Source organism: Cyprinodon tularosa, unplaced genomic scaffold (assembly GCF_016077235.1).
Source record: "Cyprinodon tularosa strain WSP-4 unplaced genomic scaffold, ASM1607723v1 ctg52, whole genome shotgun sequence".
NCBI classification, from domain to species: Eukaryota; Metazoa; Chordata; class Actinopteri; order Cyprinodontiformes; family Cyprinodontidae; genus Cyprinodon; species Cyprinodon tularosa.
The window spans coordinates 1,782,295-1,804,251 of NW_024039252.1; the positions used below are offsets into that span (position 1 = coordinate 1,782,295).

Genomic DNA, 21,957 nt, shown 5'->3' on the forward strand with positions numbered 1-21,957 from the left:
TCCTCTTCTTGGATCGCAGCCTCCGAGCGTGTGAGAAGCTCTGCTTCTGTCCCAGTCTGCCAGCAGTCATCTCTGGACACTGGCTCAAATTGATGGCGACCACCCCGCTCAGCTGCACAGACCGAAGACCACTCAGGAGGCTCCGCTCCACGAGCGACATCCCGTATCTGGTTGAAGCCAGAAGATCCTTTAATCTGCGGACAGGTAGGATCACTCTGCCACTCTGCGCTCTGATCCTCAGTGTTAGATTTCCACGCCAGATGTCGCGGTGTCTGGACTGGGATGCATATTATTGTATTTTTACGCGTGGAAAAAAAATGACCGCATGTTGTTTTCCTTCTGGACTAATACAGCTACATAACAGTTATACAGTGAGGTTTATTCCTCCAGAAATTATCAATGGACAGTGACGCTCTTTAATCAGAGGGGATAGTGTGACTGAAATGTTACGCAACTTTGAGGACCCACAGTAAAAAAAATCAACAATTAAAAAAAATACTTATTTTTATTCTTAAAAACGTGTTTGTGGGTATTTCTGATATTACCATCACTGTTGCTGAATGCACTTACATAATAGGAAGAGGCGCTCCAACGTGGCCTGCAGTGGCTCAGACTCTTATGGTGCATAAATCTGGATTGGACAGGCGGCTTATTAATGTTTTTGTTTTAGTCATTCATCACAGCTGTCAACATTTCCCACATTATAATTAGAATTTTCAAGCTGCAACAAAGATAACGTGATGAATATCTGTCTCCATCATCCATGTGTATTGTATCCTCTGTTACCATGGTGACTTGGCATTTCATGCTGACTGAGTCCACAGCATTCAAGATCTTTTGCACTACACTGTAATTAGGACACATGCTGCATCCAACAGTCTGTTTGAGATCTCATGATGGTCTTTCCAGCGATTTACTCTACAGCACTATGGATTTTTCTTTGACTGAACTGAAAGTGTATTTTCTTGTCATCATCACATTGTGATGATCAGCGCCTATGATGCTTCTTTTATGTGAGCTTCTTAAATGCAGTGTATTCTTCATGCAGAAGTAGCTTGACAGGCTGAATTGGTAGCAGTACTATACAAAATGGCTTGGATTTTCACAGCATATTTAAAGAACAACGTTCAAGTCTTGCCACATATTGTCTTGATATAGAAAGTAAATCTTCACAACCTTGAGCATCTCTGTTACTCTTTGGTGATTATCTTGTATTCAGCTCCATCTTTTTTCCGATTAACCCTGGCTAATTTAGGTTTAGAGTGAGTTATCCATGGTGGGTTACCTGTAACTACGGCTGAAACATTTAAAGATTAATCATGATTAATCGATTATTGAAATAATTGTCAACTAATTTAGTAGTTTAGTCATTAAATTGAGTATAGTGACTAAAACATGCCTTTAGTGGAGAGAGCAAACACCCTTACATCAGAAATTATACCAAAACTGTTAAGAAAAAAGAAATCTTGCATTTAAGATAAAAACAACAACAACAACAAAAAAATGTTGGTACAGTTGGTAACATAACTACCAATTGTGCTGTCAAAAATCCTCCCACCTGAGCAGTCATTCTATGCAGCCCATCCAGAGCCAACATGGGAGTTTTGGCTGCTTATCAGTTTGCCCAACCTGTAATTTTATCCGAATGTTCACAGATGTGTCAACGTCTTTCTATTTTCAAAAATGGATCAAACAGCTCTTTATAAAATATTTAAAGCTCAGAAGATTATGTTATAATCTGTCTGAACTCTATGATGTTTTCCTGTCAGGTGTATGCACTACTCCATGTTGCTATTACATAAAACCGTGAATAAAGCCCTAAAGATTTGTTTGTAAGATACCATATGTTGTATATTGAGTGTTATTCTTTCAAAAGGATGAAATAGGATTTATGTTTATACAAAATACTGTATTTGCTACAATAATACAGAGGACTGTAGTAAATAATTTGAAATGCTGAGAAAAGAAACTAAATAATTAGGAAATTATTTCTTATCTGGTTTACTCTTATATCTTATTAGACGAACAAAGAAAATGTAGAAGTACATTAACCTATAGTTCTGGTACCGCTTTTTATTTACCAACAGTTTTTCAGCTGTTTCAAAGCTTTTGTGACTGCTATCCATGCCCAGGAATCGGTTAAAAAGATTTGTGCATTCTTGATCAATGAATGAAAGGATGCTTCAAAGCTTACTGTGCTGATGCCAGAGAGTGTTTTGCCTGCGGGGAAACACTGCTGTTGACTACAACAGACTGTCATTTGTCTCTGGGTTCCTGTTTTTGTTCCAGTTTTGTTCATGCTCCACAACTAGCTCATGCAAAAGCGGGAGGATGGTACGGGGGCGATTTGTACAACAGCTCAGTTGACTCACTTCCACCTGAAGAAGTGGAGCAGGATTTAGCATGCTTATTGCCAAGGTAACCAAAAGTCAAGTGGTTGTGGCGAGGTGCTTAAAAAATATAAGTAACATAGGCTGCTAGGGATGCAAGCAAAACAAAAAACATTTGATTTCACCTTTGAGCAATTGCTTTAGTTCCTGCTGATCTCTATTTCTTTAACACTGATCTGAAACCAGAATATTTATCTGCACAACTGACAAAAATAATGACCTTCATAAAGGATTTAAAGGTGAATCACATCTTTTATACAGTAGCTCAGTTATTACTTTTTGTTATTACATTACTGTGGAATACTGCAGTATTCTTGTTTGGAAAATTGGTAAAACCCCAGTGCATTTCTAATTAAATAGAAGAGCATGTATATTTATTGGAATGGCCTGTTTAGAGTCAAAACTGAACTAATTTCTTCAATAGTTAACCAGACTAGCACACAGACACATAGATATACAAAAGGGTAATATGATCATTTAGAGCACAGCTTGGAAGAATGGTGTTATCTACCATAAAACATAAAAGGCCAAAGATGACGATGAATAAACGACCAATTTAACATAATTTGATTGCAGTCAGCAGTGCTTATTACAAAGCTTTATATCATTAAAGAGCCCACACACCAATAAACGCACAGCAGCTGAGAACCTAAACTCTTTGTAAAGCTTGCCAGAGGTTTTAGATCTTTATTTTTTATAGAAAATAAAAGTGATATGGACATGACCTATAGTCAATTTACATTGTGTTGAATATGAAAATGTACTTAAATCTTAATTTCCCGTCAGTGTACTGCAGATGAGATACATCCTGATGCAACATTTCTTTTACTGGGTGAGATTGAGTGGTTTTATTTATCAACCTGTCAAAAGCTTATCTCACCAGCTGTGCTGTGTATTCCCTGCCTGCAGACTCGTGCTTTATATTTAAACCTCAACAAAGGACTCAGCAAAAAGTCTTAACAGTTTTTCTAGGCTCTCAAACGTTAATGTTAAAGTTTTTTAATTCAATTTAAAAACCCTTTATTGAGGCCAAAGACAAATTAAATGTTTTTGTAACTCATAAGGGTTTTTTGTTTTTTTTCCAACGAGTTGTCGTAGATGTTAATGCTTGCAGGTTTGTCTAATGCTGGATCTGGAGAAGCCTCTTACAGAAGACACTGTTGTTGGTCAACAGTCTTCTGAAGAGAAGATACTAAAGGTTGGCCATAATGTAATTCATTTTATGAAGATCAATTCTTTGTAAAATCATCTCCAGAGGTTCTACAGGAGTTCCCAGAACAGAGCCTGCCTTTATTAGATTAGTTGATTTTCTTTGTTGCCAGAAGAGTCCACTACCTGCGCAAAATACTAATAGCATCTTGCTACAAACACTGAAGGACCTAAACTGCTCTGTCCCTTTATGTAGATGGATTTACATTTAGAAAGTGAGGTATGTTATTTACTCTTTGCATGACACTGCTAATAAAAAGTATGTTTTTTGAAAAAACTTTAAAACTAAGTTATCCGTTTTAGCAAATGAACTCTATTTAGTAGGTTGTTCAGGTGAACTAGTTTTTTGTACTTCTCCAACGATGTTAACACCGTCTTCCTTGTTTTGTTAACATTCAGGATCAGATTACTGTTTGCACACCATGCCACCAGTTCCCTGTATTCAGCTTTTTTCTCTTATACACCAACAGAGCAGGTACAGAGGAAAGGACTCGGTCTTTTACAGGAAGTCAGAGGTGAACAGAGTAAAAAGGGAAATGTGAGAATACTTCCCAGTTCATAGTGCTCCTGTGCTTCCCACTACCTGATTAAATAAGTGACCCTTTAGCCTTATAAACAGTGTGTGTGTCAGGTAGACCTTGATCCAGGTGATTGTTGAGGCCTGAACCTGATTGTTTTGGAGATTTTGATAAAGAAAGTCAAGCTGAATTATGTTAAATACACTTGAGAAATCATAGAAGATGGTTCCCACAGTGCTGTCTGCTTTGTCTAAATAAAAGTTGATTTGTTGAAGCAGGTGTTTGATGACACCTTCCACCTTCAACACTAAGGTGAGAAGCAAACTACAGGGGGTGCTGATAGATGTGTGTTTGCCTGCAAAGGTAGACCAGGAGTCCTCTAGGACCACCATGATGCTGGATGTCAGGGAAGGAGGACTTTATAGTCATTGAGTACTGTTGGTGGCTGATTTTGCTTTGGTACTGGAACAAATCTTTTCAGAACTACCAAAAACATCACTGTTTGTTAATACCAGAATAATAAAACAGACATTTATGTTTCTGACTAGTGAGACAAAGTTAAAGGTTCAAAACCCTTCCCCTAAATTCTTTTAAACTGTATAACTTTTGTCCAACATTTTGGGTATCTTCACTCAAGCTTCTCCCAATACTTTGCTACCATTTTGGTTCAGTCCTTCTGACAGAGTCAATTAATCTTCCAAAGTCTGCTTTGTAGACCAACGTTTTTGCACATATTTTTAGTTCGGCCCACAAATTTTCTCTGGACCTAAAAAATATGCACACGCACAACCCTGAGAGGGAACGCCTATTAAACACGTGCAAGAGCATGCACAAGCCCATTTTTCTTTGTGCACGCTCTGTTTAAAAGTGGTTTTTCTCATAGCTCACACAAACTTACTGTGTCCGATTGTCCACCCTAACCCCTAAATGCCTCAATCACTATATAGAGCGTGGACTATGTTCTGGACTTTATATTGAAATCAGTTAACTTACTGTTCGGACAGATCATAACTGCTTTTTGATCCCCGTTGCTCACGTAACTCCTCCTCTACTAAGCGGTGCTTGCGCCATGTAGCGACAGCCTATAGTGACAGTGACCCGCTGTGACATCAAATCCCATACTGCCTTGCAAGGAGAGCTCTCCGCACAAAACATTCCGGGATATATCTGCCTCTGCTAAGGCCTTTTTTTTTCTTCTCATACATTTCGTAGACACTTTTTCTCCTATGACCCTCAGCCATTTTCAAAGAACCGCAGTGAGAAAGGTGAGCTTCAATGACTGTCTGAAACCATAGCTCACCACAGATAAACTCCAGAAAGTGCGCATGGTCAGAAAAAGGTAGCTAATGGAACGAGCACGTAGGATGGCCTTATGTAAACATATCACCGGAATTATTGACAATTAGGAGGACCACTTATTTAGATGATCCACCCGGGACATAAAAGATCGTCCTCTATACCTTGTGAAGATTTAACACAAAAGTATTCTGTTGTCTGGGACAGTAAACCCATCTTATCTAGAACAGCATGATGGGTGAACATTTATATGCTGTATACAGCTAAATATATTTGTTTGAATAGAGAAACATGGCACCTATAGGCCTCTGGAAGTGAACTGAAGGAATCAGATTTGAGGAGGTCCATAATTCTCTACCTGACATTTTGGGAAAATTTGTATGGATTTTACCAATAATGTTACACAAGAAACAGTTTAGAAGTTTAACTTTAAAGAAACATACAAAGTCCAAAAATGATTTTCTGAAGTTTTCCAAATTATGTAAATATCAGTATGAATATCTACAATTTGAAAAGTGTTACAAACTGTTTATTTTATTTATTTATTTTGAAAATATATCACAAAAAAAAAATCATCTTTGAGCAAGTATAGTGTTAAACTGTTGTTTAATTAAACAAAAGAATAAAGTAAAAATATTTATTGAAGGAATATATTTTATTCATTAGATTAGATTATATTCATTAGATTTTTTTGTGGCAGGGCAGGAGCTGTATATCCAGAGGCTTTGAGTCTAAAATGCATGTTAATAGTCTCTAGATTAGTCCGTCCCATGTTAAAATAATTCAGGATAGGTAGACCTGGTAGATATGACATTACACAATAAAAAACACAATCAAAAACATGATGAAAGCACCATTGTATATTTAAAAAAGACAACATTTAGAAACTATATAAAAAATCTACAAGTATTAAAGCACATGAAATGACAAAACAATATACAGTATACAGAAAAAATATATATATTGGATATTACCTCTGAAAATGACTTAAAAGTAAAATGCTCTAAAGAGACATGGAAAAGACACTTGGCCTTTGTATTTTAGCTAGCTTGTAGCTCTATTTTATCCTGAATAATTAAAGGTACCATGTTGAGTGTCTGTTTGTTTATGTACCAGCTGTGCAAAACATCTGGAACATGACTGGGTAAGTGTCAGAAGCCAGTGCTCCCTCTTGTATAATATTCTAATATGCTAAGCTGAATACAATAAAGAAAAGTTGTGGCCCAGACTTTTCACCACTGGAGCAATAGTAGAATTGAAGCATGAATTCAAACAGATACACCTGGAATCTATTGCACATTTTGTGTTGCAGCCACAACAAGCAGCAAGAAAAGAAAAAAAAAACATTTTATTCAACACCCACCTCTCACTCTTTCTCTGGCTCTGTCACTGTTTCACCACAGAATGAATTTGGCTGCCAGAAAGAAAACAATCAATACAAAACAGATGCATGTTTCATAGCACTGTGTATCAAACAAGTCAAGCTTATTTATGTAGCACATTTCAGGAACAAGACAATTGAAAGTGTTTTACTTGAATGGAACGCAAGAAAAATGGAAAAAGAAGTTCATGTTTTTGCAGATGCTCTTTGAGAAAAAATTTTGCCTTGCATATTCTCAGTTTAAAAATAAATCTGTAAAGTCTCTCTATGAAGATGACATACTGTATATAGTAAGGCTGGAGTCCAAGTCTTTCTCATACAGCTTTCTGACACTCGCTTTTTCATTTCTGACTGGTGGAGTGCTCCTCCACAGAGACTCGTTTTTTCCCAGAAAAAGCCTTCATTTTAAATGTATGGATAGAATCAATGAATGTTTCCTCTAGCTCATCTGCTGGAAGTAGAAGTAGAAGAGAGTCAGCATCTATAAAGATACATTTTCTTTTGGTGTCTCTTTGGCTAATGGAGTCATTGATGCTTTTAAATGTCCTTGGAAATGTTTGATGTTTAATGTTTAGATCAAGAATTTCTGATTAGTGTGCTAGAGAGGAGATATTTAGATTTATAAGGGTTTTACCTATTTGTCACGCCACTGTATGCTATTTACAAAACTGGTCAACAAAGTTTCCATAATTAGAAGTGAGGTATTTGTACACACATATGTAACCACTTAGAAATCATGAAGGGGTCTTTAATTGTCATCGTACGTACATGTCCACTGTTAGAGACATAATCTAAAAAAATTAAAATCCATAAATCGCAATGTATGATTTTTTAACTATTTATGTTTAAGATACAGCTCCAAATAATAATTTGAACACCTGCCTATCAGCTTCACTGCAAAAAAAATTGAAATCTACATAAGTCATTTTTTCTTAAAAAAAGGTGCATTAATTATTTAATTGAGGAGGAAAGTGAGACATTTTGCCAATGGAACGAGACAATTCACATTTAAAATAAGGAAAAACAATTGCATTGTCTTATTTCAAGTGCATATTATCTGATTATCTTATTCTAAGAGTGAAAATACTCATCCCATTGGCAAACTATCTGATTTACATACTCAAAATAAGGGTAAATACACTTAGTTTAAGAAATTTTTACTAATTTCTAGATCATTTTTGCAGTGTAGAATTCTGAACCTCAAAGACCTTTTAGTCTGCCTTCAAAATCAAATTAACTCTATTGATCATCTTAAATTAGAAGCATTTGTTTGAGGTCATTAGCAGCATAAAGTCACCTGTCCAGCCCATACAAACAGTAAGAATCCAACTAGAATACAACAGTGAAAAACTGATGGAAACATTTGACCTCTGTAATTGCAAACAAAGGCTACTTTACCAAAAATTTAAGTTGATTTTCTCGTATGTTTGAGTACTTAAAATGTTCAAATATTTTTTTTCACTATGTCTCACAGTGGACATACACATACGATGACAATTTCAGACCCCTCCATGATTTCTTAGTGGGAGAACTTGCAAAATATAAGGGTGTTCAAATACTTATTTTCTTCACTGTATCACTTCTCAGTTTAACTCTAGAATTTCTGTTTTGTTTCACATCAGAACTCCCGAAAAAGCAACTAACTGGCAATAATAAAGATGATCATATGAGGGACAGAAAGCACAGAAACCCTGCATCCAGCATCCATACTTGGCCGCAAATAGATCTTCTTGTACTGAAGCATCCTGAGTTTAAATAAAACATGTGGGGAAATCAGAGTGGAAAATAGCAGCACTACAGCAAGGAGCCTCACTACTCACAATTACAATCAACAGTCAGTGCCACCTGGCCAGAACATCAACCAACATCCGTAGCAAGGTTCTTTAAGCTGAGAGGTTGTTTAGTACAAGTTTGGAAAGGTTTTTGGCTGTGATGTGCTCTTAAAACTGAAGAGATATAAATGTGTTTTCTGAATGCATTCAAAAGCAGAAGAAAGCAGCATATTTATAGAAGCTATGAATGCACACCGAGTCAAAAAAAGGACAAAAAACCCTTTGAAAAGCTGCGAGAGAAGATAACATAATTCCTAAATGCTGCTCTTATAGAATTTAAAGCAACATGCATTTCATTTACTTAGGTGCAAAAACAATGAATGCCTTATGGATGGTAATAGTCTGACTGATAATTTCAGTAAGGGTAAAATAGATATTCTGTTTGCACAAGAATCTTGTACATCAGGCTGAGGTGATGAATGTTTAAAGACAGGCATTAGTTGCAGGTGTCACCAGTGCAGTCCCCATGGTGCAGCAACTCTTTAGGACCATTCTGCTGAGTAAGTGCCTTCACAGCTTCAGACTCCCCTCAATGCTGCTGCAAAACCTGAGACAAGTTCAATTGAAGCTGCACTGCACCATTCAGCACTCCCTCCAAACTGTACCATAAATTTTAGGATACACTTTAGCAGCAGCCTTATTTTTATGTGTATTGGGACAATGAACAATTTATAATATTCAAGGCAAAGGATGGATGATAGTTATAGTATCTGTATAGCCTACCACTAGCAAGAAATTCTTTAAGATAAAAGAATCTATTTTCTTTTCTGGTCAAATGTTATAAATCAAACCAGCTTGGATAATTGTGTGAAAAGTTTACATGCACTATTTATAGTTATTGCTAAATCAATGTTAAATTTAACAGAGCATTTAAATTAGTTTCTTGAGGACTAGGATCGTACCTTAAAAAAGCACAAAAATTGGAATTAGCTTCTAAATTTTTAATTTGTGTGAATTTTTTATTAAAGGTTTTCTCAAATTCACACAGAAGTTATTGATAATATATAAACAAATTTCAAGGACATTCCCGGTTACCTCTGTGAACAAGCTTATTCTGCAGCCTGTTTTTGGTTTATTTATTAAACACATGAAGAAATGGAGGGGCAAAAAAGCATGGATCGGCTGGTTCAGTCCCAAACAATGGCCTATACAAATGTGTCTCTGGTATCACACAAGAAACATCTCATGATGGGTAAATGTAAAGAGCTCTCTCAAGACCTTTGCAACCTTATTGTTGCAAATCATAATGATGGCATTGGTTACAGAATGATTTCTAAACTTCTGAATGTTCCAGTGAGCACTGTTGGGGCCATAATTCTGAAGTGGAAAGAACATCCTTTCACCGTAAACCGACCATGACCAAGTGCTCCTCGCAAGATTTCTGACAGAGGAGTGAAAAGAATTATCAGAAGAGTTTTCTAGGAGCTGAAGGCAACTTGTGGATAGTTTCATAAGGACTTGGAATGAGCAAGTACAATTGTTTCACAGAAACAATAACTAATGCATTCAACTGGCATGGCCTGTATGCATGCTCACCACACAAAATTCTGTTGCCAAAGAAAAAGCATGTTGAAGCACTGTTGAAGTTTGCTGCACAAAATTTAGAAAAGCCTGCAAAAAACTGGAAGAATATAGTCTGGCCAGATAAGACAAAAAATTAGATTCTTTGGATGCCAAAATACACACCATGTTTGGAGGTGAGATGCCATGGCACATCCCCCCAAAAACGCCTTACCAACAGTGAAGTTTGGAGGTGGGAACTGGTGGGAATCATGGTGTGGGACTGTTTTTCAGCATATGGTACTGGCAAACTTCAATTAATTGAAGGAAGGATGAATGGAAAAATGTACAGCGACATCCTTTATACAAATCTGCTGCCATCGACCATACCTAGTGGGCTGATGCAGAGACAACAACTTGATCCTGGACATGGAGAAGATGAAGGAGTATTATTATTATTATCATTCAAATCATTGTCAACTTCAGGAAGAACCAGTGTTCTTCAGATAAGCATACCCAGTCAGATCAGCATACCCATAATAATATGTATGCGTATGCATGCACAAAGGGACATTTAAACAACTTCTATTACATTTGTAGATCAGTATGACAATCAGACAGGTTAGCTGCTACATGAGGGAGTGTAGTAATGAACACAGAAAACGAGGCTGTAGATTCTGTTTACCTCAGACTATAACTTTTTGTTTATTACATCACGTATACATAAACTAGCATATATGACTTTCTATATGCTTTTCTGGTAAGTATGTGTGTTTACCTTCAACTACAACTTTTTGTTTATCATATCACGCATGAATAAATAAAGTAGCCTTGCAGACTTCCTTCCACTTATAGTGTCAGACATATGCAAATCTGACATCTTGCGCATGCATATTGACTATGGGTATGCTGGTCTGATGGGGTATGCTGATCTGACAGAACACCGGCCTAATCACGCTCCACTGCTCATGTACAGCGCAATTGTAGAGGTTGTCAGCAGCACCAAATTCCTGGGGGTACACATTACGGACAACCTCACCTGGACTGTAAACACCACCTCACTGGTCAAAAGGGCACAAAAGCATATGTACTTCCTGCGGAGGATGATGAGAGCCCACCTGCCCCCACCCATCCTCACAACCTTATACAGAAGCACCATAGATGGCGTTCTGACCAGCTATGTCACTGTATGGTGTGGAGGCTGCATCGCCTCAGACTGGAAGACCGTGAGAAGAAAGGTGAGGACAGCAGAGAGGATCATTGGGGCTCCTCTTCCTTCCATTCAGGACATTTCATCCCAGCGTGTCCCGAGCCTGTAACATCCCATCTCACCTATGAGGTGGGATGGGTTATCTCAGGAAAGGAGTAGTGCTCACAATCACAGATTTAAACTGGTTTGTGAACAATATTAGGGGGAAATGCCACGGAGCTTTGTTTTCCAAGTTTGAAGACATTTTGCTTCCCAACCAGGAAAGTTTTTTCAATTCAAAATGGGCATTTTCAATTTTGAATTTACATTTTTAATTTAAAAAGCTTCCTGGAAGTAAAGCAAAACATCTGCAAACTTGGAAAACAATGTTCATTGTTTTTTTTTTGTAATGACTTATACCTGGATGACTGAAAATTTTTACCAGCTTAGAGGGAAATGGTTATATCTTGTATGCAGAAAAAGCTTTTGATCTTTAAGTTCATCTCATTGAAAATGGGAGCAAAACCTAAAGTGTTGCGTTTATAATTTTGTTGACTGTATAATCTACTGCTATGAATTTTAAAGCAAATGTTAGTAATAATCCAAGTAATTCACAAAAAGCAGAATGGGACAGACAATAAGCTAAATAATGATTCAATCATATGAGGATTAACTAAATTGGACTAATTGGAACGTTGTGTTCAGAGAGATAATGACCTCATCACCTAAAAACGCCATGCCCAAAGTGAAGTTCAACAATATGAATAAAATGGTGCTGGAAAAAAAATTCTAAATATTAAAAAAAAAATATTAAAATTCCCAGAAAACAGTCCAAAATCACAGCTGTGCAAAAAAAAAAAATGATTGGATTGGTCCAGTCTATCATCTCCTTTGTCAAAAAGAACATAAAAGCCAATCGTACATATGCCAAAAAAAACAGCTTGATGATTGCTAAGACTTTTGGCAAAATATTTAGAGGACTGTAGATAAGGGTCAGTTTCAGCCTTTGGTTTTGCAGGAGGTCAATAATCATTTTTATCAAAGCAGCCTTTATTTTTATTATTTATATATAAATAAAACTGTGACAATAGAACAGCATACAGGTAACAGGCTCTGATATAGATTAAAGCTCTAATATATTAATATCTCCAGGACTTGGAATCGGGTTATGAGCACCATAATTGGATGAAGGAGGGTGTTACAGTACTAGAATATGTATTAGAACTTGTTGTAGTAAGAATTGAAATTATGGAAATACATTGCAGGAACCACAGGTCATTTGTAATTTAAGAGAAAAAAATAGATCATGCAATTTTGCCTGTGTTATGAAAGAGACATTAGCTTTAACAACAGTAGAACAAAATGAGGTCATAGGAGCTCTGAATTTTTGTTCCTCCCATTAATGTGTTTTTATTGGGCAGAATAAACTCCAGTTTATTCTGCCCAATAATTTCAGAAACGGAAGCAGCTCTGCAGATAGAGACAAAAAAGACCCGTTCAGATGAATAGGGCAGTTCTTTCATCAATACAAGCTTGCAGGAGGTTGCTTTCATTTTCAGCACTTTTTTGGACTCTGATTTTCGCTTGCCCCCTGTCAAGTACTGTGATTGCATGAAGATTTGCTTGCCTGGTTGCAACCTGTTTGGAAGGCTTTAGTAGCAGAGAAATAAGAAGGCAGAAGTGTTCAGTTCTATTTCATTGCACCTAACATCAACTGTACTCTTATAACAGAAATGCTATTTTCCTCATGTGCAAGTCAAGCTGCTGTCTGTGACTCTTAATCAGCCTACCATAAACTGTCTATCCGAGTTAAATCAATGAAAGCATAAAAGCTTATCTTTAAAATGCCGAAACACTATACAGATGAAGGCATTAACATAGACATTTTTAGAATAAAGTAAAATAATATGCACATTTTTAAGAGAGAAAAAACTTAGCAACCACTTTAAAGTAGCACGTTAAAAGAAAATTGGCAAACTCTTGTGGTTTACATGGAAGATTTTTGTTTCATAAAAAAAATAAAAAAAAGTTTTGTATAGTAAACTGGTTGCATGTTTTATTTTAGGCAACCCACTAAATTTAACAATCAAACAATGGAAGATAGATCTTTATGAACAGACTTGTGGCACTCAACCTTGACGTGGCTTAAGTAAGGAAAACTCTGAGGGGAGTCAACCCAAGAAAGGTCCCAGGCTCCAATAACATACCTGGGCAGATATACAAGAAGTGTGCAGATCAGCTGGCTGGTGTCCTCACAGACATTTTCCATACCTCGCTGGACCAAACCATAGTACTGTACCAGCATGCTTTACCATCACTCCGGTCTGCCACCATCACTCTGGTGCCAAAGAAAGCTCAGGCCACCTAATTCAATGACTACTGGCCTGTCAAACTGACTCCTATCATGATGAAGTGCTTTGAAAGGCTGGTTAAAGAACACATCATCTCCAGTCTCCCCCCCAAACATTCGAGCTGTTCCAGTTCCCCTACCGACGGAACCGCTCCACTGAGGACGCCATCTCTGCTGCTCTTCACCTGAGCCTGGCACACCTGGAGGAGAAGAACACCCACTTGCGGATGCTGTTCCTGCACTTCAGTTCAGCTTTCAACACCATCATCCCACAGCATCTGATGGGCAAACTGGAACAGCTGGGCTTCAGTACACCCCTCTGCAATTGGCTGTTAGACTTCCTCATCAACAGACCTCAGTCAGTCTGGGTTGGACAGAACACCTCTGATGTCATCAGTCTAAGCACAGGTTCCCCTCAGGGCTGCGTCCTGAGCCCCCTGCTGTTCACTCTGATGACACACGACTCGGTCCCCAGGTTCACCTCCAATCACATTGTGAAGTTTGCAGATGACACCACGGTGGTGGGCCTCATCAGAGATGACAACGATCTGGACTACAGAGAGGAGGTGGAGCAGCTGGTGGACTGGTGCAGAGATAACAGCCTGATCCTGAACTTGGAGAAGACAAAGGAGATCATCTTGGACTTCAGGAAGAACCGGCCTAACCACACTCGACTGTTCATCAACAGCTCAGCTGTAGAGGTGGTCAGTAGCACCAAATTACTGGGGGTGTACTTCACAGACAACCTCAACCGGACTGTAAACACCAACTGACTGGTCAAAAGGGCATAGAAGAGCATGTATTTCCTGAGGAGGATGAGGAGAGCCCACCTGCCCCAATCCATCCTCACCACCACAGAAGCACCATAGAGAGCGTTCTGACCAGCGATCTCACTGTGTGGTGTGGAGACTGCAGTGCTTCAGACTGGAAGAACGTGAGAAGAGTAGTGAGAACTGTGGAGAAGATCATCAGGGCTCCTCTCTCCCCCATAAAAGTCATCCCTGTGCTGCGTGTCCCGAGCCCCTAACATTATAAATGACACCTCACACCCCCACCAGGGAGTGTTCTCCCTGCTGCCCTCTGGGAAGAGGCTTCTGATGCAGGTCCAGCAGATTCCAAAACACCTTCTCACCCACTGCCATTAGACAGCTGACTGTTGAATAAAATTGAAAAAAAAAACAAAAAAAAAACTGAATGTTGGAAAATGTAAATCATGGGTCAGTGTTATGTTTACATCTGATCACCACTTTACATTTTATCACTGCTGCCCTTTAAGAAATGGAAATGTCTTGAGAGCTGTACTGAACGAAATGTTGTTTTGTATACACCCTGTCTGTCCAAAATGACAATAAAGTGTCCAGGTCTAATAGCAAAATGGATGCAAACATAGGTGCAACACTGCTCTCTAGTGGGCGTACTTTTTTATCACTTCCTCTACAAAGAGGGGTTATTAATCACACATACAGTACACACAGTATATCACTTGCATGTGATATTGACAATTAACTTCTATTCATATTACATTCATTTCTATGACCTAATTCAGACCTTTACCTGTACCCTAACCATTATTAACACAAACCTAACCTTAAATATAACCTAAACTTAATTTACATTATAGTCCTAAACCTAACCTCCACTCCAAGATCAGAACTTGTCCTGATGGGGGCCAGTCCTTGATCCTCTCAAATACTTAAAAGTCCCCAAAATGTAGCATGTTTTTGGGAAATTGTCGTCACGGAAACATGGCCATATTTGAGCTGTTTTTGATACTCACATAGGAAAATCAATTAACTTAATACTCTTTACTATTAAGATATGCAACTTAAAACATAAGAAAATGTCTGCTTTGCACAGTATGTATAAGGCGGTTAATACTAAGCATTTCTTAGTCAACAAAGTTTTCCTCTCTTCTTTTAAAAGTTTTGATTGATATGTAAATTTTTGTACCAACTGCAGAATCCCAAAGTAACAACTTCTGTGTGTAATTCCAGAAGCACTTTTCTTTTTTAGTGTGTTTAAAAAAGCACACACTCCCAACATTTGCATATATCTACACACATCCAAATAAAAACCCTTTAACAAATAGATCAGCATTTTTCAGAGCATGCTCAAGCAAAACTACATACCTATATATTATGTTTATTATTCTTCTTAGCGTGTTTTATATTTTCAATAGGTGCTTTTAACTTATGTGTGCCTTCAAAGCTGTGAGACTGCAAAATTGTTTTGTGGCATCATGATAACAATTTAGATTTTTGATTAGTTTGCGGCAATGTGATTATTAATCATTCATCACACCTAACTATGGGTAACATTTCTTGGAGGGACAAAATATTTTCTTTTTTTTATAAAAATCTTTTGCACAACCTTTAAAAAAAAAAGATTGATTCATATCTTATGAGAGACATTTCTAGCACATGATGAGATCTTTCATCGTAGGCAGAAAAGGTGTCAATTATGAGCACAGCTCTCAAGACAGAGATGCAAAGAACTGTGATAGACTCACAAATCTTAGCTTTACGTAACATGTTTAACAACAAACACCCTTTAATCACTCACATTTAAACATTACCAAAATCAATGTAACTGATTTTTTTTCTATATATATTTCCCAATGCCTCCATTAGCCAAATAGACATCACAAGAAAACTAATTTTTAGATGGTGCTACTGAAACTTTTAACCTCATGTAGTCTTCTACTTTCAGTAAATGAGTTAGTAAAAAAAAAACTTGCATTCTAAAATTTCAGACGCCATTGATTCCATTGCTAGAATTAAAATGAAGGCTGTTTTAGGGAATTGCTCCGCCATTCAGAAGTCAAAAAAGGTAGTACTGAAAAGCTAAAAGCAGGTGATGAAAGACTAGAATCCAGGTTCACTATAATGTTTGTAAAAAGAGACTTAGCAGATATGTACGGTGGACAACAAAAAAAATAAAGGGAGTTTTCTCTGAGATCTCATTCTTTTTGAGATCCTCAGCAGAAACAATCATTATTTTCATGCGTTATTTACCAAAGTTGACAGATTAACGAACCCTCCTGTGTCTGTCGCATCAATATTCCACCAAATAAACTACAAAAGACTAGAAAGAAATTATACACTAACAAAGATATTTTTCCTGTTGTCTTTATATTTTACCTACAGTACATTTATTGTCAAGAAGATCTTGCCTTTTATAATGCCTGACTTGACTTAAATCATAAATATTTCTATTATATGATGGCCCTTAAAACAGCAAATATCAAAATGCTGTTGATAATTGAATAAGCTGCTACTGCAAAACTACAGGTCTGTCTCACCTACCCTCCATCAGTCAAATTATTGAATAAAGCTATGCTCCAGCAATTTAAACCTTCCTAATAATTCAGTTCAATTCAGTTTATCTATATAGTGCCAATTCACAATACGTCATCTCAAGCACTTTACAGTTCAACACATCATATAGTCAAATTGATTCAAAGTTTTCTATCTAATTAAAACCAGTTTATTGCATCGACTCATTAACTCGAAGGCTATCCCTCACACTTAGCATGCTAATAATGACCAGCCACTTTATCTTGTCTTCCAGTCATGCCTCCACACATCCATAGACTGCACTTTTTAATGTGTTGAATGATTTCTGCATAAATAAAGATTGTGGAAGTGCTGGTATTTTTGGACCTTACTGCAGTATAAAATACGCTGATCACTCCCTTCTATCAGAGCACCTGGAGAACTGGGCTGGCCTTTCTGATGCAGCATTTAATTAGTTTAAACCCTACTTGAATGATAGGGTCTTATTTTGTGTAAGTAGTTCATGTACCTGGCATCAGAGACCGAAATAAACACATACATTAATCCGAAAGGGGGGACCAACTTAGGGCCCCTCTTTTTCAATATCTACATCCCACTACCTTAAATTAAAACAAACAACTGAAAAAGTTACCATAACTATACAGCCAGCACACAGCTCTACATTACAATGTCACCAGTTGACTAAACCACTCTAATTATTATGGATTTGCCAAGATTTCCTTCAGCTGAATACAAACAATACTGTGTACGGGCTTTTTCTTTCTGGACCTGGAGTCTCTATTTTATCTTGAGCTGTATGTGTAGGTATTGCTGCACCTCCTGGCACAACATGATAAAGGGTTTAAGAAAACAGTAATAATTTCAGAGGGCCCTGCATTATAGATAATCCCACTATATGATAACGGAGGCTATTATATTTAAATTACAGTTCTATAAAGATAAGCATTTTATCAAAATTTTAAGTTAAATAAAATTTAGAATATTAAATAATATAAGAATATTATTTAATATTCTTAAATAAGCAGCGGTCAAACAGCATGTAAAAAAGACAGCTTGATTGTAAATTAGGTACTTGTGTGTGTTTTAGTTCTTTGCTAACATTTGTAGAGAGCAATCTAAAAATATAAAAAGGGGTTGATTACTGAAAAATAACTAATTTCAGCTTTTGTTTCATACATGAGTTTTCTGAAACATATAGAATGTTGCTTTTATAGATTAACTGTTATTCATTGTCAGAATGTTATGTAGTATTCATGTTTAATTACTTTTCCCCTGCACATTCCAATATTTTTCACTTAGATAAAAATTTAAACCTTAAATATTTCAGATGCAATTTTCCTATATTTTAGAATAAAATAGAAAAGAAAATCTCATTATTGTTCCACAATGGGGAAATTTTGGTGTTTACAGCAGCAAAAAGATTATAGAAACACAAATGAAGACCATAGAAAAATTTATAAGAATAACAAAATAGTGAAGAGTAAAAAAAAACAATAAAATACTATACTGTTTTATTTTCTATGAATACTATATAACATAAATGTCCATAAATGGCAAAATATCTGTCCATAGATAATGTTTTTTGACATTTCTAAAATATCAGCCAAACAGATTGGTGCAATCGTCCAACAAAGGTCATGCATTGCTTGATAAATATGAACCGAAGCCACTAGAGGGCGCCATTGCAGTAGTCAGAGCATATATGATGCTGATCAGCACCACAGCCGGTAGAACCTTTCTGCACCATTTAACACTCTTTTTTTGTGTGTCCTTTTTTAAATTATTTTTCTAGCATTTTTATTAGCTATGAAGTATTTAGTCATGAATTACATTTTCAGTTTATTGTTTCTTACAATAAAACATGCACAGATGTGAATATTGGAAAGTGACAATCACTTGACAATCTTTCATTGAATTATATAAAATTAAAATATATTTTTTAAGCAAAAAATAACTTTATGTAAAAGTGAAGAAGTTGCTTGAGTTTATTTAAAGAAAATAAATATATATATACATTTTTACCAAGACCAAAGCAGAAAAACAAGAGAGAACCATACCCGAAAATAAAATATAAACGGCCATCTGTTTATAGCATTGGGGAACTGTAGTCACGGAATATTCTGCACAGTTTCTAACAGTTAGTGATTGTATTTTATATTTTTTTCTGTTGGTGGCAGTGGTGGAGCTGATCAATGTTCACGACTAAGAAAGTCAAGAGAGAGCTTTGCTAACATTTGTAGAGAGCAATCTAAAAATATAAAAAGGGGTTGATTACTGAAAAATTAGTTTTTTTCTGCTTTTGTTGCATACATGAGTTTTCTGAAACATATAGAAAGTTGCTTTTATAGATTAACTGTTATTCATTGTCAGAATGTTGTGTAGTATTCATGTTTAATTACTTTTTCCCTGCACATTCCAATATTTTTCACTTAGATAAAAATTTAAACCTTAAATATTTCAGATGCAATTTTCCTATATTTTAGAATAAAATAGAAAAGAAAATATTTTTTAAGCAAAAAATAACTTTATGTAAAAGTGAAGAAGTTGCTTGAGTTTATTTAAAGAATATATATATATATACATTTTTACCTAGACCAAAGCAGAAAAACAAGAGAGAACCATACCCGAAAATAAAATATAAACGGCCATCTGTTTATAACATTGGGGAACTGTAGTCACGGAATATTCTGCACAGTTTCTAACAGTTAGTGATTGTATTTTATATTTTTTTCTGTTGGTGGCAGTGGTGGAGCTGATCAATGTTCACAATGACTAAGAAAGTCAAGAGAGAGCTTTGAGAAAAAAAGAGCTCAATTTGCATCTCCTGGTTATTTGTTATCTTCCTTAAACTTCTGTTTAGTTCATTTACGAATTCTAACAGTGACGGGAAGGTTCACCGTCAAAACACTGAAAATGATAATTTTCTATTTACAGAAAATAAACTTTGTGTCACTCTTGCACTGTTATTCAATATAATTTAAAAACATCATAGAAATTAGATACCTTCTTAAATTGAGTTTAAATAACAATAATTTAGAGCCCAAGTAACAGATGGGAAGAGACAGAGAGAAAACTTGGCGAATGGCAACAGCAGATTCTCTAGTGACAGGCTGCTCTGTTGGAAGTTGTAAGATTGTTTTACCAAAGACCTATACCATAGCCATGGAAACCAGTTAAATCTGGAACCCTCAAAAATGAAACCAACCAAGAAGTAAATTTAGATTAGTTTTGATCAGTCTCAATAAGTCTCGTTTTAGAGTAAAGCAAACTAACAAACAAACATGTTTGAAAGAATCAATAGAAAACAACGTTGTGAGGTAGCGAACCTTTATGTTGGTAAGATAGCTTTAGCAATAGTTTGTTGGGGGCTTTTAGTGAGCTTTCTATTAGAGTATACATAGATTGCAATACACTAATTACCATTTTTAATTATTTGGTTGTGATGAATCTTAACAGCAATGTGGAATCAGAGGGAGTTCAGTGCCATAAGCTTCCAATTATTTCATGAAGCAAGGTGGTTCCAATGAAACCACAGAGGTACCCGTGTAAATGTCTGATAAATGGCATTTATATTCTCTTTCACAGTGTTATTTATGTGTTCACAAGACATTGTGGTTTCTACAGTGATTTTGGTTTTTGGTGCTTTTATTTTGAAGCGCACTGTCTTCTTCTTCTTCTACTGTTTTTGTGACGTTAAACTTCCTGCCATTGTCGTTACTATGCCGCGCCCACACATGATGAAAGAAACGGTAAAACTTTAAAAGTATATTATATTTATCGTGAAGTGGTGGTAGATTATCCGCCAGGTGTCTGAGGTGTGGCCACAGTAATGCTGTTTCCTTCGTTGGGACATAAGACTTGTCCACTGGGATAAAGTCACGGCTGTAGGCCTGCTGTAGTTGGATGTGGTTCTTGGAGTGTAGTCCTCGACTGTGATGTAGGTCTCCTAATTGGATATGACTGTCCATCAGCACTAGCTCCTCTTGAAGTTATCATTGGTGACAGAAATGAACCGTTTGCACAGAGATCAGAACTAGGATGGAGTATCATAGGCTCATCAAACCCCCACCTAGATAGACAGGGAAGTCAGAGATTTGTGCATCGGCTCACAGTAAAAGAACTGCCAATTCCAGCAGCGACAGATGTTCTAAAAGCCCTAGAAGCATACTTCACTGAGCGAACTTATGAAGATAAATATGTGTCCCAGAATGATGTTCATTACATACAGTTCCTCAGTGACAACATCACGCAGAAGAAAGACGGACATTATGAGATGCCCCTCCCATTCAAGGGCAACAGCCCACCAAACCTACCAAACAACAAAAGGCTAGCCACAGTTCGCCTGCAGTGTCTTAAGAAGAAATTAAAGACCAATAAACAATATTATGATCAATACAAAACATTCATGGAAGAAACTATTAACAAAGGTGATGCAGAGCCTGCCCCTACAACAGCTGAGGGAGAAACAGAGTGGTACCTTCCGCATCATGGCATCTATCATCCCAGAAAACCAGACAAGCTGAGAGTTGTATTCGACTGTTCAGCCAAATTCCATGGTGTTTCTCTAAACAACACTCTACTAACTGGGCCTGATCTTATCAATCCTCTGGTAGGAGTTCTTTGCCGCTTCAGAAAGGAAGCTGTAGCGATCATCTGTGACATCGAAAGAATGTTTTATCAGTTCTCCGTCACTCCTTTATCCCGGAATTATCTGAAATTCCTCTGGTGGAAAGATGGAGATTTGGAGAAGGAACCACAGGAATACAGGATGGCAGTTCATCTCTTCGGAGCCGCCTCATCTCCAGGATGTGCCAATTTTTGCTTGAAACATTTGGCACGACAACACAAATCTACCTATCCACTGGCATCAACATTTGTGGAGAAAAACTTTTATGTTGATGATGGGCTAGTTAGCGTCCCATCAGTCAAAGAGGCCAAGAAGCTGATCATTGAGTCACAGGAGTTGTGCAAAAGAGGAGGTCTTCGCCTTCATAAA

The 21,957-nt window shown here is 36.8% G+C and overlaps 1 protein-coding gene across 1 annotated transcript in view; it reads left to right on the forward strand.

Moving 5' to 3' along the window:
- The window catches only part of LOC119795709 (phosphatase and actin regulator 1-like), a 76,119-nt gene continuing 54,162 nt past the window's right edge, over positions 1-21,957 (forward strand). Inside the window, exon 1 of the mRNA XM_038303870.1 lies at positions 1-204. Within this exon, the coding sequence (XP_038159798.1) occupies positions 93-204 (112 nt within the window). The 5' untranslated portion in view covers positions 1-92. The remainder of the gene's footprint in view (positions 205-21,957) is intronic.